Here is a 19,647-nt window from a genome sequence, read left to right as displayed (position 1 = left end):
CAATATCCTTAACCTTCCCTTTGATAAAACCAAATGTCCCAGAGCAGCAACAGTTGCACACTTGATGCTGACAGTACGCGCTTAGTGCACTTGATGAGGTGGTCGTCAAAAGACTTTGAGGGCAAGGATAGAAATCTAAAACTGAAGTATTTCTGCCTAACAATCCCATTATTATCTCCCTAGAGATACAAAAAATACACTTTTAATGCATTCTCTGTATCCTTAAAAATCTTCTTAATCTCAGATACAAAAACAGGACCATTATCTCTGACTTCAATACAACAAAAGCAGTAGATGGCAAGGAGTGGGCAGCTTGAAATTAAAATTTGTACAATGATATAAATGATTTTGGTACCCAGCTAAAATCCTTGTCAACAACACAACAACCACTTCAGTCCTCTAGGAGAAAATGATGATGACCAAAATGATATGTTCCAGACCGTAGCACAGTTGTCGAAGTGGGCAGTGTCAATATCGTACAGAGACGATGACAATGTCCCGGGAGGCAATGCCAGCAGCGCGTCCTACCTACGCAGCCTGGAGGTGGCCCTCAACAAGACCACCCCGGGGTTCTGGGCCCCTCCTTTCTGGGACTGCTACCTGAGCAAGTGGGTGTTTGGCTTTACAACACCACTACAAGGAGACAGGTTTGTGTGTTAGGGTCTATTGATTATTTGAGATTTATTATTTTCTAATCATTACGTTTCCAGTTAAAAATGATCACTTGATTTGATCACTAGCATTGATTAAATTATTTACAGTAGCGAGCAAGATGTGGATACAATCTTTGACTAGTACAACTTTAATATCCAATAGTCAATGATACAATTTAGATCCTTTCTAGAGAAGAGTGGTTATGTAGTTTTCTGTGTCTCTCGCACTACCAACTCTAAATTACACAATCTTTACTATTCTGTAATTCGAGTTTTAATTAATTGTTATTTTTACAAAGCTAAATCAGTTAAGAATAGTCGTTATGTTGTAGGGACTACCACTTTTTTTTAAATATTGAATTTAATGTAAATTATTTGTTTACGACCATGAATGCTAGAACTTGTTAAGAGATTTAATGTTTTTTACATCAGACAAACGTTGAAGCTTGGTTATGTTTTTATTATGACAAGACAACAAAACATTTCTCTGACAAAGCAAATACCCTTGCCGCAGCAAACCTGCAGACTAAGCGAATTTCCATATGTCTGATTGGATTTACACTAAAATGTCTACTTAAAAATTTAACATTTATTTCCTATTTAAATAAAATTAGTTTAACAGGTACTTAGGTTTGCTGCATCAGGGAGGGTAAAACTGCTTTTTTTGTAAAATGTTAATAGTTAGTAAGAAATAAAAACAATTTCCAAATTTGATCTAAGTATGTTCATAAACAAGCAAACTCCATCAGTTTACTTATTCTCCATAAGAATAACATGGGAATTTAAAATTTACATTTTTTTGGAATTTTCTCCGTAACCATTAGGCGCATAGTAACACTTCAATATACTAAATTATTTGTTTTTTTAAGCACTACAAAATGGTTTGAAAAGATTTTGCAAAATTTTATGTTTTTTGGGTCAAAAATGGGAAAAACCTATTTTTACCCCATAAAACCCCCCGTAAACCCCCGTTCCCATAGTCCGATCACGCTGGTTCGCGAACTCGTTCAAGTTTATCCCGCCTTACACCTTCAAACCAAATTTTATCAAAATCGGTCAAAAATTACTCAAGTTATCGTGCGGATGGACACATATATATATAGATATATAAAAATTTGAACGAATGGTGTTTTTGGCCTCTGGGGACATCAAAATGAAAAAGTAAATCGGTCCCGGGCCTAGGTCTTACCATGAGACCTACGGTAATAGCTACTTCCCTATAGGGAAATTCGCTAAAAGTGCAACTGGAGATTGAATGACTTTATAATGTCCAATTTTCTTACAAAAATCAAACTGTAAGTCTAACTAAGTGTTCATGTCTTTATTTTAGATTTATGTAGTTTAGTTTTGGTTTTATTTCTACAGTATATTCTTAGTTTTTGTTTTGACTTAAGTCGTGGAAAATTAGTTTGGAACTGAGTGATTGTGATGAGAAACTTATTTATTTATTTACTTACGAACTAACTTATAGTATTTTTTAAAGCTTAAATTTCTCATCCAGTTTTCTTTGGTAATGTAGTCTTATCTAGAGACTGGTCCACTTGAGAGGCAGACTGAAGGAGCGAAGGTTCTAAGAACACAGTCTGCCTCTCAAGGTTGATTGATCCTAGGATGGGGATCAATCAAGTCCTTGGCTGCTCATTTGTGATCCATTCATCAGTATAATCAGAGCAGACTGCCACTAAACATGGATTGTGTCACACAAGCTCCCCTGTGAAGGTCAAACTGATTATCCGACTAGTGAACATCAAAGTGCAGTTTTATACAAGTAATCTACGTGTATAAAACATTAAAAGTAATCCACAGTCATTATACACTTATACATTATACACTTTATTAGTGAAATTTCTAGTTGTGAATCCCTTATAAATTCTTAAATAATGTTTTCTAGCATTTATGGTCTGTAAATTACACTATAATGTTTACTTAATATTTGTTGAAATCTTCATTCGTCGTGTAAACGATTTGAAATCTTAAATTGTTTAATGTTTGTCACACAGGCAATTAACAATAAGAAATATAACTCTAACAATACATTAACACATATGGCTGTATTGTATGCCTGAGTTGATTTCTGTATGATTGCTGAATAGTTTTGACGAACCAAGTTGGATTTTTTTTGTTAATAGCATACTACAAACCTAATTGTGTTCATTATTATTGTGTATTAATGTGTTTTCAGCAATTTATCCATTTTTCATCCGGTGTAATGTTCAGTTTTGGAATTTGAAAATACTCAATCATACATATAGAGAAGAAGTATCTACATTATTTGTTCCACTCAATCATTGTGGAATTTAATCCTTACAATTAGATTGCGCTGGAGCTTATTGCGGATAATACTGATATTGAGATTTGCAATTTTCTGCAGCTGTGGATCTCAAAGAAGACATTAATTTCAGGAGGATGATTCCCACTCTGGCAGTCTCCAGGGCTTGACTAGAGTTGTCGAATCTGAATATGGAAATGAGTTTGTCTAATGTCGAACTTTCAACCCTCTCTGATATGCTTCAGTTGTCTTGTTTTCAGATGTTATTTGAATACATTGTCTTGTTATAACGTGTATTGTCGTGTACTTATATATCATTTGCTTTTCGACTTTTGCATAACTATTTTTAAGGAATTATTGAATATTTCCTTTATTATGGTTCAATACTTGTGTTTTAGTCCTAAAGTGTTCAATTACTCCATAAAAGTTGCTTTTTTTCTTGGTGAGATGGTTATTATAGCTATGTGTTGTCGTGCATTTATCAAACTTGTGGTTAAGCTAACAGTTGTAAAGGAGTATTTCCATTATGGTTTATGCAGAGGGTGTTTTTTTTGGTACATTTTATGATTTTTAGCCGACTTTAAAAATATTTCAACAAAATATAACAATCTATTTGTGAAGTATTAATTGTTTTTAGATATCATAACAAGAGATTAAAGCACAAATTGTAAAGTCGGAGCTAAATTAAGAAAGTAAACTTGATCAAAAACAGCACAGTTGCGTACTTGACAAGAATCGCTCATTGAAACATATAGAGACTTTACAATAGGATGATAAATAAAATCTACATGCACTGTGTCAATGTTGCTGAAGAATATTTACTTAAATGTTCACCATGCACTTCAACAGATCATACAAAACTAAAATTCTCGCACCTGTATACCTGTTTGTATACTTTCTCACCTTTGAATGTTTTATACCCCCCATGTTAACAGCTAGGAATAAAAATAAAACTTAACACAAAATATGTTTTTTTATAGATCATTGTGTCATATATGGGTCTGAAAACATCTTTCATGACATACTATGCAATTGTAAAGGCAATGCAACTTAGAAAGGGGATGGATAATCCAAATGATTAAAGGGTGTGAGTTAAATGGAGTGAAACACATTTGACTTTCTCAAATGACCAATGAAGATTTTTTTTGGAGGTAAATACCTCTAAACACTGTATAGTCTTTCACGATGATCATTTCTCTTCTCCTCTAGCTTAAGTGTTTCACCGTGACTTATCCAAAGTTCTGTGGTACAGGAAGGCTGCAGGATTGTTCTACTCGTTGGACCTCGTAGACTTGAACCAGTGTGATGATGTCAACAGTCCTATCTTCGGAGGATCACACAACTGTGATCCCCAGTCCACAAAAGTAAGTCTTAAGCCATCACAACTGTTGGTATAAATGTAGTGATAGTTTATTCCACCAACATAAACAAGTAAATATAATATATTTGGAACTGCATTGTGACATTATCCAGTACCTTTGCCTACTCGTGGCAAACCTCAGTCCACAAAAGTAAGTCTTAAGCCATCACATCCATTGGTATCAATATCAATATCAATATCAATTAGTTAAGATGGGGACGCCACTATGTGCATATTTTAACCCAAATATGAGTGAAGGATGAGTGTAGGATGAGTGGCGCGATCTTGTAGTCTTGTTAGTGACTAAGGCCGACATGTTCCTTAGACACAGCTGTTACTTAAAAGCCCATACAGCTATAATGGCAACTAAGGGACCTACAGTTTATAGTGGAATCCGAACCACATTTTTCCTTGTAATTTACGAATTGGATAGTACTGCGGATAGTCGTAGTACTCACTAGTGCGGACGTTAATCCACACCAGGGAGCATCGCATCCACAGTGCATCCCTATAAATATCCACAATTCGTGACCTCCTAGTAGCTGGATTACAGGACGACGCCACCCGTCCCAGTCTTAAAATGTAAAGTCTGTGTAATGTATGAATGTAGTGATAATTTATTCCTCCAATGTAAACAAGTACGGTAAATATAATATATTTGGAACTGCATTGTGACATTATCCAGTACCTTTGCCTACTCGTGGCAAACCTCAAACACAAAATCAAAACAATCCTATTTCCGAATTTTGTGTGTCCAGTCTCCGTGTCTTGAAAAATAAAAGTTGTGACTCTCAGTGGCGTCCTAAATATAGATTTTAAAATCATAACTCAAAAATTAAAATATCTAAGAGTGTACAAAAATACTCTAATATAGCCGCTAATTAAAATTTATTGGTTTATCGTTAAATGAAAAACAAATATAGCAAAATACTATTTATTGTTGTTGCCAAATTAAATGCAACCTGACTGCTTAGCCTTATTCTACATCATTTTACGACAAAAAAAGGTGATATTTCAGCTACGTATTTCATCTTTTTGAAAGTTTACAGTTTTCAACTCTGTTTGGTGACTTTTAAAGCAACTTTTAACGTCTATATCTGTATCCACAAACCTCTGTTACGTTTTTATGACAAACTGTATGTATAAACTCATTTGTACAGAGTCAAACTGTGGGGGAGGGGCTTTGCCCTTAAAGCCGCCGTCCTTAAAGTTGAAACCAAGTTGTTGCAAGTCACCCCCTTGCAACCACCACTGACAGCAGGGTCCAGTTTCAAATCATACTCATTTTTAGCTTATTTTTGTTTAGCTATTAATTTTTCTCACATTCTCTCCTCCAACTCAAACCCTCCTTGATTGAACATGCTGTCAGTTGTGTTTCTTGTACCAAATTTGTACCCTTTCAGGTATGATTCCCTTGTGCTCTATGTTCCTTATAACCGTATTTATTTATGTCACAGTGCCTACCACTCCATGGGTTTGGTACTAGAAGGGGAGGATATCGCTGCGCGTGTCTCCCGGGTTTTCTGCCCCCTCCAGCAGCCAATGTTACTCTCCAGAACCAATATGGTGCTACTTTCTATAGGTGGGTAAAAGTATAAAGCAAAATATTTTTGCATATGTTAGCTAACTACATAATTACTTAGAAAGAAACAGGGATTATACTTATATTCCCAACGGAGTCGATATTGTACCCAGATCACATAAGCAAACCATCCAACCATAGTGTTTAGTTAGTAACAACACTATGGTTGGATGGTCTGCTCACATTAAAAATATGAATTGCCAATACTATTAAAACATATACAAAATAAAAACCTACTTTTAACACGAATTTACACCTTAAAATAATTTAAACCTTTCCTTAGTTACACCAGTGTAACTAGGGAATTGACCTTAAACATGAATGAAATATGAGTGTGGTAAGGGGGGTCTATTCCTCATTTGTCCACTACAATTCATAAAGAGTATACAATGATTATGGCAATTTTTAAGCCTCATCATTATCATAATAGAAAGACAATCTATTATTATATTATTAAAGTGATACAATCAAATTTTATGTAAACGGTCAAGGCCATTTACCAAATAAAAATATAGGCCTATGGCACATCAAAATGAAGCTTAGAGTGTGTAGATTTGCCGAAAAGTATTGATATGGACGAATTTCCTTAGGGCTCTGCCCCACAGCCTAATTTCCAAAGGGCTACCCCTGGCATATTTCCAAAGTTCAAATGATATAATTCAATTTAGTTCATGAAACAGCTGGTCAGTGCAATCAATTGGTGTTTGTTTATTTACTAGAAAAATGAAGATTGAGGAGGGTTATGTTTAGTTTTAGAAAGGTTGTATAAGTTTTGTTTAAGTTTTGCTCAAAGTTTTTATTTTGTAATTTATATAGTAAGCTACATGGAAAGAGGCTTGACCAAAATTATTGAAGAATTATGGTAAAACATGTCATTCATGAAGCAGCAATATGAAGAAATTTATGCTAAGGTATGTGTTTGTATGGAGGTATATTCTTTTGGATCTATTAACATCAAAAGTATGGGGTTTGAAAGTAGGATTACACTTTTAAATCAGTTTATATTTTCAAACTAAGTCATAGAGTTGCTGTATTTCAAAACACACATCAGCACCACTTGAATAGCTCTCTAGGTCACATTTTCTTCCCGTTGCAAAGCACGGGTATAGCAGCTTGTATGTAACTATAACCACAGAGTAGTAATTTACTTCTCTGTGGTGTAACTAAATGTAAAAATTTTTTTGACAAACTATACAAAATAATTAACATGATAAAACTCAATGTTGGTAATAATGATGGATGTTTTAATACAAGTTGCACAAAATACTGACATTTTGATTTTAACTCCTCTACTGAAATAAAAAAAACCTTACATGTAATACTGTACCTACTGTAACTACTGGAATGCTTTATTGATAGATTATAATAAAACTAGGCATGATCCTTTCTTAGGACAAATTTAAACATCAACTAAATTTAAGGTACAGTAGAGTCCCGCAAACTCGGCGTAATGTGGACTGGAAGGGTGCCGAGTTTGTGAAATGCCGGGTTATGGGGAAAAGGGTTATAGGGTTTAAAAGAAGAACAATACAATTTTTAAGCTGAAATTAACTACCTCTTTTATGTAATTTATATTTTAAGTTAGTATTAAGTCATCAGATATAGTACAAAAAATCATTTGTACGAGCTGAGAACGATTTGACTTGAGCTGGCTTGAGTCCATGTAAAACTCGGACTCAAAAAATCACTAATTTTCTGAGCCAGGTGATGGCCGAGTTATTATCCAGACTGCCGGGTTATCGAGTGCCGAGTTTGCGGGACTCTACTGTACATAAAACTACAACTGGAACTAACTGGAATAGTTCTTTCAATCTGTTCTCTTTATTACCAGATATAAAATATATTTTTACTGGATTGACTGTATGCTCTTTGGACTTAAAAACTTAGAAAATAAAAAATGCTCATTAAAGAAAAAACTACCACCGTTATACAATGTAGATGTGATTAAAAATTTAAATTTATCACCAGGTACAAAAACGATTTCATATTTAAAACTAGCAGATTACCATCTGCGTAGGCTTGGTGGTAATTTTGCTGCGGTTATGCACAGGCACAAAACCTTTGTTTGGCAAGCTTATCTGCGACCTGCACAATAATCCGCCTTCGCCTTCGTTCTCATTTAATCCAACCTACTTTTCTTTCATTTCTACTCTAGCTCAAGCTCTTTTATGCACCTTAATTATCAGACTTTGAAGACATGTTCTTGGGAAGATTTTTGGGATAATTATAGTTTTAATATCTAATTAGCTGTGTGGATTTAATCTAAGTAGTCTAATTATTGGTCTAACCTATTATCTAAAAAAATGTGTAAAAATAAAAAGTAAAACGTGGAATAATTTCTTCAAATCAAAGTCTATAACTACTCACACTTAAAATACTTTTATTTTAAGTAATTGGAGTGTGGTAATTTAGAAATTTTAATAACTAGTTTTGATTGTAAAGGACAGTAGTATGTTTGTAGTATTTTTAAAACCAAAAACATTTCAAGACTAAGAAGACTTTTAATTGTCTGGGTAGCCAAGTGGTTATTGTCAAAGAGAAGTAAGGTAGAGAGGAATAATTCAATGGCACACTCAAGTGGAGTCTAGGGCTAAGACCAACTCTGTCCCCCTCGACCTCATGTACTATAACGCTCACGGTCGATGAAGACCTTATTGTGCCTGTGCGAAAGGAATTTCTGCACAGTGTGCTCGCCTTTCCAACTCTTCCTCATACATGGAATACTTGTACATTCCTTACAAATACATTTATGCCACAACATACCAGAGCCTCCAATGCTTGATCGTCCCATAAGCGTGATTACTCTGTATCTTACTTCTCCATGTTATAGTCGTCGACCTTGCTGGATTGCTCCTGAACTGATTTGTCCGAAACTGAATTGATTCTGGACTCAGAATTAAAAAAATATATAAATAGTACCAAAACCAGGGCCTCCAGCATTAGTTTTGCACTACTTGCCCGAGTTAATCACTGATAATGTTTGCAGATGTGTTCCCAGTTGTGGAGAAGGCAAGCAATGTGCAGCTCAGATGGACTTGTTCCTGAGAACCTTCATCCTAGCTGCTCAGTTGTTCTGTATAGTTATCACTGTCGTCCTGGCTGTCGTTGTCTTCCGTAAGCGTAAATGCAAGGTGTGTTCGGCTTTCAATAAATCCTCATTTTTTTTATAGAAAAATTACTTGACATACTCTTAAACATTTGTGGCTGGTTTAGGAATTAATTGAAGGAGGTTGAATTGATTGAGCTATTGCCATAGTGTTTTGCTATTATTTACTTACCTATTTTTATTGTATACGCCAACCTTTGAACCAAAAGTCAAACTTGAAGGACAATTTATCCTAAACTGGAGCATCTTTCAGCATTCTTTCACATAAACTATCATAGTACCAAAAACTAAGATAGGAAATACAACTTTTGACTGAAAACTATTTGTAAAGAGACTCATTTAACTATATGTTTTAACTGCATAAACAGTTTCTACAACTGGTCCTTATAGATTAGTTGTCTTAAAGTACTAGGGCTATTCGCGCTTTCTCTGAACTTAAAGCTTTAGCTTTGATTTAAGGAGTACAATTTTATCAACTAATAATTTTACAATGTTTTATGATTTGCAGACTATTGCTTCTGGCATGTGGACCATTCTGGAAACCATACTTATTGGCATTCTTCTTCTGTATGCTTCGGTAAGAAAGACTATTTGTGTAAGTCAGTAAAAAACAATCTGAATGAAAAAAAAAACCCGGTAACAACAGTTTTAATCCAAACCCACATTGGGGAACTAATTGGGTACTTTCCTGTTAAAGGGAACATTCATTATTATCGATGATTTTTGTCTCGATATATCGATATTAACAAATTGAAACATATCAGCTGACAACTACGATAAATATTGTTCAGTATCAACAAACAATAATGAAATGAAACTGTTAAAATAAAATAACCTAACATAACTAACCAAACTTGCTGTGTAACATTCCATGTTTAACTTGCCTTTTCTGTTATCAAAAGGTATTTTTAAATAATACAGCAAGTTTGGTTGGTTATGTAAGGTTAGCTTAGAACAGTTTCATTTCTTAATCCATATAATAGACTATTTTAGCCTAAACGAGATCAGTTGTAAATATGTAATGGATCGGTAAACAAAAATATCGATATATCGAGACCAAAATCATCGATAATAATGAATGTTCCCTTTAACAGGAAAGTACCACTAATTGTTATAACTATTCCTAATTTGAGACCATGTACCTGTTTGCTTATTTTAAGCTGAATGCAAATATAAGCTAAGCTGAGTAAGAAATATGAGAGTAGAATGAAATAAGATACATTTGTGTAGCTTTGCTGTTGGCAAAGATCGACTCGCTCTGTTTCTTCGGCCAGAAACATGTGCAAAAAGCCCAATAATCAAGGACAGCTAGCCTATTTTTATTACATCAAAAAGCTATTGAAATTTTTTAGAATTGATCAGGTAAACCTTTATTATTTGTCTGGCGAGTACTGTTACTATAACCGCTCTGCTACCCAGTGGTTAGCTGAAAAAAAAAACATATTGCAAACGCTTACTTGTTCTTACCCCACTACACATCACTGTTCAGAAAAAAGAATTTTTCACCACACTATCATGTTTTTGGCTATATTACATACGTTAATTGGTGGCCGAAAGTTACGTTTTGCTGGCGATGCCAGCTGTCCACAATTTGGGGACCGAGCAGGTTTTTACAGGCCGGGGCCGCAAAATCAGCTGTCCGCTTACTTACTTAAAACATGAATGCATTTTAAATACATAATCAAAATCCATAGCATTTCAATAGAATTGTGTTATTGTCACCGTTGCCTAGCAACTATATATTTTTATTTTTGCTGATTCCTCAAATTATTTCTTCACATAACCTTAAAGTTGTAGTTGTGTTGACTATCAGTGTGCATTATTATTGTGGTGAATAGTGGTAATAGGGTATAGTGTGGTGAAAAATAGCGTTCGTACCACGGACCGAAATGGTTTTGCGGCTCTCGATCGATTTAAGTTCTCGACTTCGTCTCGAACTTAAAAACTATCTCGAGCCGGCAAAACCTCATTTTCGGCCCTAGGTACGAAATATACTATTAAAATTTACCCTGCCATGCTGTTAAAAGGATTTTAAAATTTGCTCTGCCATGCTGTTAATATAGCTTTCTCTCCACAAAATGAATGCAAAAATTATGATTCTAATGCTTTCTTTGATGTAATGCTTGATGCTTTGTTTAGTGTTTGGGTTTTTGTCAAAAATGTTAATTTTATTTTTCAGGTCATTGTTCACTTTTTTGAACCATCCATCGAGCGCTGCTTGTTTGAGCCTTGGTTCAGAGAATTAGGCTTCATTGTTTGCTATGGAGCAATTATACTTAAGCTGTACAGGTCAGTAAAAAGCTGCATGCCAAAGCATGTATCTGGTCAGCTATTTATACCATTGAAAGTTGGACATCAAACAAGAACCAGCATTAAATTAAGTTTAACAGGCTGTCCTATAGAAAATCAAATACTAAAACAATTGACTGCCTCTTCTATAACTATAGAGGTAATAGCCTGTTTTGGTAGAAGCCTTCCTTAATTGCAGAAGATATTTGTCAAGTTTTTGATATAGCAGGGGTGAGCGCTCCACATCCACGGCCGTCCTCACTTTCAGAAGGATGCTGTTCCACAAACACAAACTCAGTGCGGGTAGTGTCACATCAATATATTGTATATTGTATGACTATAGTAAAAAAAAAAACAAAAACATGTTACACCTCAAGGCAAAACATAACAGAGATCAAGTAGAGATATTCTTTGAGCACAAAGGCTTCTACAAAACAAGGTAGAGGAATTCAAATGAAAATCCTGAAGTCAGTAATAACAAATTTGGATACCTGTATAAGTTTTAACAAAAACACAGTTTTCTCTTTAACAATTAAAATTTGTTAACTCGATTTTGTCTTCAAAGATCACCCATATTTTTTCCCATTGCTGAGGAAGAATTAGGTACAGTTAGTGTTTGACTGACTTCACTTAGGTACATAGTATATGCACAAACATCCAGTTTTCATGAGTAATGATGGTGTCAATTATAATAGAGTGTAGGCACAGTTGCATACCTACCCCCTCCTGGTCAGGTGTGCAACTCCCTTTCATTTCATATTTCCTCTTTATTTCACCCCCTATAACATAGCCACTTGCGCCCTTTCCCACACTGAAACCAAAATGTCAAGTTTTTAATAAGTAAAAAAGAGTGGAAAACCACTAACATCTGAAATGATGAAATGGCCATGCCCGTAAAAGAGAATTAGGCAGGGCCCCTTCACCCAAACCAGAAATGATGAAATTATGAAACCAAAAATAGACAAAGGCAAAATCAGGAAGACGCTAAGGGACTGGAGACAATTTAACTACTTTTCCTTTCACTCACTCTTGACCACTTTCGACCCACTCCTTTTAGCTCTGGTTTGTTGAGGCTGAAATGTACTTGACCTGAGCGAACTGCGACGGTCACATAGCATTACTGTACAGCAGTTTTATAGGGCACGGGTCTTCCTACGGCATGAGTGCTGTAGTACATGACGGCAAAGTGGGAAAGAAGAGCGGGAGTGGACGACGAATAGAATTTGCCCTAGACACCAGCGACTGGTGCTAGACACATCACTTAAGTGTACCATTGAATGTATCCTCTGTTTCTAAACTCTCTGTGTCCACGACCACCCCAATGACTTTCTATCGAGATCATCTCCTGTTTTTGCAGAGAAATATTTAACATCTCCTTTCCCACGACTACAAAGACATCATCATCGTATCACATGATTGTGGTGAAATTAAGAGCATCTCTTGCAATCACAATGACATTGTGTTGTTGCGGTGAAAAATATTAATTATGAATAGCTAAAATTGTGTTGCAAAAGATAACAGAATTTATGAATTTAACAGCAAATCTTTTTGGGCTTCAAAAACACTACTAATTACAATTTCAATATGCAAAATAAAATCCCATCCCCTAAAAATTCCAGTGGCATAACTCTGCATCCACCCCCACCCTTTGGGCTCTCCTGTGTGTGGGAGGGAAAAGGAAAAGGATCTCCATAACATCGAGAGTAACATCAACAAACTCTACTGGTATTGAATTAATCCAGCGGAGTTAGTTGTTATACTCTACAAAATAGCAAAAGTGATAGTATGGTAACTGTGTGCAAATGCCTCCCGCTTGTCACTCAAACTGACACAACCTAAACTTATTACATCATATTATAAAATAAATATATTTAATCGGCACACTAAGTGCATCATGCGTTAGTTCTTAAAAACTGTACATTTCCTCAAATGACGTCTTCAGGAACTCAGTAAAACAAAGCTTTGACCATAGCACAAGGTAAAAATAAAAAATAAAAAAGGCCAGGAACCTGAAAATTCTCAATTCTCTATTTGACAAGTCGAAGAGAAACCCATTCAAATGTATGGTGAATGGCAAACTTACACCACATACTTTGACTTTCAGAATTCTCATGGAGTTCAGGACACGGAAAGCTCACAGGTGGGTAGTGAGAGATAAGGATCTACTGAAGTATCTATCGGGAATGGTTGTGATCATGTTGGCATACCTGGCAGCCTGGACTGCTACCAACTTAAACTTCCGTCAAGAAGGCTTCAGTCTACTCACAATCGGCTACACTGACTCAGGGCTGCACTTCCAGGCTTGTAAACCTCTCTGGTGGGACTACGTCACGGAAGCAGGTAAACTTTTGCTTTTGTACTCTATACTGAAGTAGATAGACACCTATATGGATAAGCTGTATATTGTAATAAGAATAGTTCAATGAACCATTCACAGACAGCTGGGCTATAATCTTAAATTTTATTTCCACCAGATTTAGTTACCGAGATAGTTATAAAAGCGGTCCTGCTATGTGTTATTTATGCTGGTAACATGTTTCTGTTACCTACTGTTGTTAATTTGAATTTGTAGAACGTTGGCATTGAGTTCAACAATTGTATTAAAGATAGACATAGTAACAAGGTCAGGGTTTGGACTGTCTCCTTACAAAAACAACAAAAAACAAAATAAAAACTTTATGATATACTAATGGCATAGGAACAAAGATATACAAATACAAATTGTAAAATGTTTTAACTGTCATTCTCAACAACTCATTGTGCTGCTCATTATGAGTTGTCTCCTATGTTTTTGCTTCCCTCAACAACTGGTCTGCTTTCAAAATAAAAAAATAGTATATTACATTACTATATAGTCCTGAAAATAGGTGTTTACCAGACGAGTGTGGTCGTAGGGATTACATATGAGTCCGGTAAACACAGTTTGGATGAGTAACGTATGATATTTTATGCTATCACTACTCTAAGCTAACTTACCATTAAAAAATTTACACAAATCCTGATATATTCCCACCGACTAAAGGACTAACATAGACTACTCATGACCTCTAAGAGAGGCTATGTTTTTGTTTAAGACCACTCATTGCCAATAATTATAACCAGCTGGTTGGGGTCCGGTAAAAGCCCATTACAGAAAGTTATACAAGCAATGGAACCCCATTTTATTAAACTGGCAGCAAACAGATGTTTTCTGGACTAAATCCTTGCGTTGGAAGTTTGTTAAAACCCTGTAGTGTAACTATCCAAATAATATTTTAGGAGAATTTCATAACTCATTTTCTAATAACCCAACCTCTGTTTTGGTTTGCAGGAGAGATGATGATTCTACTGTTTGGACTCCACCTTGGACTGGCTGCCCGGAATGCCACAGTACAGTTTGAGGAACGACGGTTTGTACCTAAAACTGCTCTGAAATAATGTACACCTCTGTGGGACACACTTAAAGAAGCAAATTTATTGTTTTTTAGTAAGCCACAGTCTGAGTAATGGCACAATGCTCCACCCAGAAAGTATTGTTCACATTCAAGTATTCAAATCCACTCCTGTAAAGGAATTCATAGTATTCTATTCTCTCATCACACTATAACCACAAAATTCTTTAGTGCTAAATTGAATTCTTTAAAGCACCACACACACATATTTGACAGTCTGTGGGTTCCAATCCAACATGCTCAAAAGAGGGGTATGAGGCCTTGGGTACGATACGAGCGGCGAGCGATGAGCGGTAAACGGCAAGCGGCGAGCTGCAACCTGAGCGGCAGTGGTAGCTACGATACAAGCAGCACATTATTTATAATGCTCATCAAGTTTCCTCAGTTGTAGGAGTAAGGTTAGTCGAAAATGGCAAACTGTGCTTACCCGCAAGACGTAATGCAACTATAGCTGCTATCTGAAAATTGTTCGCATTTAAAGAAATACTTAGGTTTTAGAAAAAAACTGAGCCCTTACTTCGTCTCATAATTTTCTGGCGATTGAAGTGTTTTTAAAACCCCCTATTGGTCATTCAACAAACATTCCCTGGACTGCACCTTGCGTATCAAGACGTATTGCACCTTTGCTGCTGTTCCTCTGTTATTTTTGGCTGAACTGAAGCATGACTCACGGCGAGTGGCGTTTTTGCGAAAATAGTTTTTGACGTGGAACCTTGAGCGGCGCTAAGCGGCATCCTTTACTGCCACTCGCCGCTTAGACTTATCGTCGCCACCTCAACAAATTTACACACAATTAAATGAGACCAGGTGTCAGAGCAGCGCCGCTGGCAGCTTGTATCGTACCCGGGGCCTGATATCCTTAGGAGCCTAATGTGGATAAACTTGTTTCCATCCAACAACCACTGCACTGACCAACACCTCCTATTTTTCTTTTTTTGTTTCAAACAAAAAAATTGAGCACAAATAGCTGAATCCTCGTCTCAAAATCCATCTAAAAAATAAACTATACCCGACTTGTTTGATAACATGCTCGACAGTGTGGGAAACACCCGACATTGTCAGGTTGGATGCTGGGTCCGTCACCAGGTCGGGTCCAACTGCATATTCAATAGTGTGTGGGGGGCTTAAGCTGGTAGCCCTGACACCCCCACTCTGCTGCCACAGCCGCTGCATAAACTTGCGCTCATCCGCCGTTGGCCTGGTTAATCTTTCAGGTTATTCTTAAAAACCAAGCAGTATTCAGAGTAAAATTTATTTGAAACCTTTGATCAAGTTTCAACTTGTTTGCTGCAGGTTCCTGTGCTGTACTGTGCTAGTGGAAGCCATTGTCAGTTGTGTTTTCTACGTAGTCCGAGCTCTCTACTGGAACACACTGCACCCTGATCAGGCGTTTCTAGCGGCTTTTGCACGCAGTCAGCTGACAAACACGCTTGTCTTGATGCTAATCTTCACTCCGAAAGTAAGTCATGCTATTGAAGAAAATCAGATGTGCTTCTGGGGCCAAAACTGGCCATGTAGAAAACTGGGCTGGTGCAAAGTTTGTGCATAATTCATTACACACTATCTAGAATCAACAGCTCAATCTCTAAACCATATCCCCTTGATTGTGTCTCAAAAGTTACCTTTTGTTTTATAGTTGCCTTGAGTTCTTGAAGTGTTATTTTCCTGATGCGCATTTCACCACAAAGGTGTGGCATCTTCAGAGGTCACTATGTTGTAACTTACATCCTACTATAGTAGGATTAAATTGCCTTGTCGCTTTTCTTATCAAATTGACCAGACAAATTTAATTCATGTATTGGGCTTTGAGTATAAGCTTTGACTATATAAACTCATCATTTACAATATTATGAAGTAAACATTTCCATTATCATCTCTACATTGTTGAATATGGATGCTGTGTTATCCCATCCATACAGACCTCCAAAGTTAACCAGACAAAATAAGACAGACAACAAAGAACCCTGTAGGACTTGGGTTCCTCATCAATGAATGAAGACTGAAATGAATTGTCTTTTGTTTCTAATGTTTACTGATCAACGGTTTATTTTACAATTGCCCCATAATCAATAATAACATACCCTATGACAAAGTTAACCAGATAAAAAAAGACAACAAAACCCTGTAGGACTTGGGTTCTTCATGGGTGTGAGGGTGCATGTTAAGATTGAGCACTAACATTTACGGATTGAACAGTTTATTTGAGTTTGATGTTACAGCTGTGGTATCAACACAAGCAGGTGAGAGACTCGAGACATCACTTGTCCCATGAGCCATCAGATGCATACAAGCCACAGGACGGAGTCTTGTATGGAGACATGGATGTGGCGGAGGTTAGCCTCGCTGAGATGAATCCAGAAGACATCCGAGTACGCATTTCTTACTGTTTAATATTTGTATAAGTTTTGATAAATCTTCACAAGTATTTCACAAATGGTTAATGGTAGGTTTTCAAGAATTACTGAATACAAACAAAAATAAATGTTTACCATAAGCGATATCTCATGTACAGCCCTTATAGCCCATTCCAGTCTTCTATATTTTCGTTCTTCAAATTGAATTGTTTTCCTGATGGGATTGGATGTAGGGCCGAGGTAAGATTATTGTCACCCAAGGTAATCAGTCGTTTTTGGGCCAGCTGGGTACCCAACTCCTAACTTTTGGTACCTGGTGATTGTTCTTCTGTCTCCTCTCCCTAATATTTGGCTGCCATATTGATTGTGCTCTTAGATACAGAAATAGCCCATGATTTATGGTACTCAGTCGGATAACACAGAAGTTCGTATAGCCGAAAAACAAATAATCAAGACTGAGTAACTTTCTCAGATGTCTATTAAATTGTGGATTGATTCTTGGCTTCTCATATTGTAAAACTAAAATTATAAAACAGAAAAAAGTTTATACAAGCTAGTACATCTTTTATCTTTCTGTATATAATGGTAGCCAATGATATTCCATTTATTTAGTGCATGGTTTACTAAAGTATACCCCACAGATAGGAAAACACACCTTAATATAAATATTCTGAATCATATACTTACTTTGTTTTTCAGTACAATATTCATAAGTGAATTGATTGTTAAGGGTGAACATAAATAGACCAAGGATCTAGCTGTTTTATGGATTTTTAACGATAGAATTTTCTCCTGAAATGGAAAGATCCTCTCTGGCACAAGAAACACAAGGTTTTGCTTTCCCAAGTTGAGTTTGATTGTTTGTGTTTAGTGTGAAGTTTTTGCACTTCTGTGCCAGAATGTACACTTTCCATCAAGTTTAGCTAAATTGTCACAAAAGTCCTTGATTTGAATAGTTGACTATTTCTGTAAGATAGATTGAGTTAATATAGGCTTCTCTCCTAAAACTCTTTGTAAACTAAATTTTAAATTTCCTTTCAGGCTGAGTTGAAGAGACTGTACACTCAACTTGAAGTTTTGAAGAATAAAACAATTCGCCAAAACAATCCTCACATATCCAAACGAAGAGGAGGCCGCAAAGTTGCACACAGGCGGTTTTCCCTTCAGGTATTTCCCATCAACAAATGAAAGCTTTCACGAATATATGTGAACATTTTCTATTGTACATTACCTAAGACAACCTTTTGATACCAGTACTGTGAGTTCTTAGCAACTTGAAAGCTTTTAACTTTATTAGTACTGTATCTATGAATCTGTGAATGAAATTTGTAAATGTGTTTTAATCCTTTACAAAACTCATAATTTTTAGACATTAGACAAATATTTATAATCAGCTCATAAGCTATTATTCTAACATAGAAGTAGCCTAAGTGCTAAGGGATTTTTGTATTTAAAATCATAATAATTGGTCTTTTTAGCAATGAAGTAAATATTGAAACATTATTGATATTCTGGGGTCCTCTGACACATTTGAGTTAATCAATATTTGAATTCTCTAGTTTTAAAGTTATTAAAATAATGATTAGATTTTGTACAGAGAAGTAAAAGTAATAACAAGAAAAGCTAAGAAGAGTACTTAACTAACATAACAAGATCTTTCTTGAAGCTACTGGTTGCCAGCATTTTATGGTATAAAAGAAGGCCAATGCTGGTACAAAATAAGAGGAACTTCCAGCCGAGTTATAACTTTAGCCATAGCTATGAGTGGATTGTTTGAGACATCAGCATGGTTGACAGTACTAGGGCTGCTTGAGGACTTTGTGATCAGTTGGTCATTACTTAAACATTTGTAGTGTGCAGCATGTTAATACACATAAGTAAAATAGTTGGTGAAAAGGGTGAAGAAATACAGGGAATCCAGAGATTTATTATACGCTTAAGAGACAGAACAAGGATCAAAGGAAAGCCAGAAGATGATTCTGCAAAACAAGGGTGATGATAAAATAAAGGCTGTCCTAAGGTCTAATTAGAGTTCATGTCACATCCACGCTAGCTAGTTCAAATCTGATCTTTACTTTGTCCACTGCTATTCTAACTGGTTCCCACCCCAATGGAATGATTTGGTGAGTTGGTGGCTCAGTCGATAGCCCCACAAACTTCAGGCCCAAGACAGGGACACCATAGGTTCGGTTTCTAGTACCTGCCAATACTTTTTATCAGTACTCCTTTGAGTACAGTAGTACCGGCTCACCCCTTGCTTTGCTGGATATGTTCTATGCACAGATCCGTAGTCTATGCGGACGGGCAAATGCAAGCTTAAAAGAGCCCGTCAACCTCTTTAAAAAAATCAGTCTCGTCATAGTTCTTGAAAGCGTTGTGAAAGAAAATTTACGCTCTAACTAAGTATAAATAATCAAGTTACATAGTAAAGTTTCTGTAGGAAAGGGTCAATCCCTGTTCGGCAGAAAAGTGTTTTCTGGAAAAAAAGGTGCATATGCCTTTAGTAGATATGCAGAAAGCTGTATACATTTTCACAGTGGGCCACCCATTGGTCTCAGATTTTAACTAGCTCGCTTGGCCACAACTAGAACTAAAATTGGAGA

General features: G+C 36.1%; 1 protein-coding gene across 3 annotated transcripts in view; it reads left to right on the top strand.

Moving 5' to 3' along the window:
- LOC129000819 (probable G-protein coupled receptor 158) overlaps positions 1 to 19,647 on the top strand; it is a 52,441-nt gene that overhangs the window by 29,232 nt on the left and 3,562 nt on the right. For all 3 annotated transcript variants that reach the window (XM_054427844.1, XM_054427843.1, XM_054427845.1), the window contains exons 3-13: positions 439 to 647; positions 4,175 to 4,286; positions 5,740 to 5,864; positions 8,851 to 8,995; positions 9,479 to 9,547; positions 11,150 to 11,259; positions 13,364 to 13,599; positions 14,570 to 14,648; positions 15,984 to 16,149; positions 16,910 to 17,059; positions 18,086 to 18,211. In XM_054427844.1, coding sequence (XP_054283819.1) covers positions 439 to 647; positions 4,175 to 4,286; positions 5,740 to 5,864; positions 8,851 to 8,995; positions 9,479 to 9,547; positions 11,150 to 11,259; positions 13,364 to 13,599; positions 14,570 to 14,648; positions 15,984 to 16,149; positions 16,910 to 17,059; positions 18,086 to 18,211 — 1,527 coding nt within the window. The remainder of the gene's footprint in view (positions 1 to 438; positions 648 to 4,174; positions 4,287 to 5,739; positions 5,865 to 8,850; positions 8,996 to 9,478; positions 9,548 to 11,149; positions 11,260 to 13,363; positions 13,600 to 14,569; positions 14,649 to 15,983; positions 16,150 to 16,909; positions 17,060 to 18,085; positions 18,212 to 19,647) is intronic.

This window comes from Macrosteles quadrilineatus, unplaced genomic scaffold, assembly GCF_028750875.1.
Source record: "Macrosteles quadrilineatus isolate MER2022 unplaced genomic scaffold, UCM_ALF_1.0 Scaffold_8__2_contigs__length_117827958, whole genome shotgun sequence".
NCBI classification, from domain to species: Eukaryota; Metazoa; Arthropoda; class Insecta; order Hemiptera; family Cicadellidae; genus Macrosteles; species Macrosteles quadrilineatus.
The sequence above is the reverse complement of the archived record's forward strand: the minus strand, read 5'-3'. Positions and strand labels throughout refer to the sequence as shown.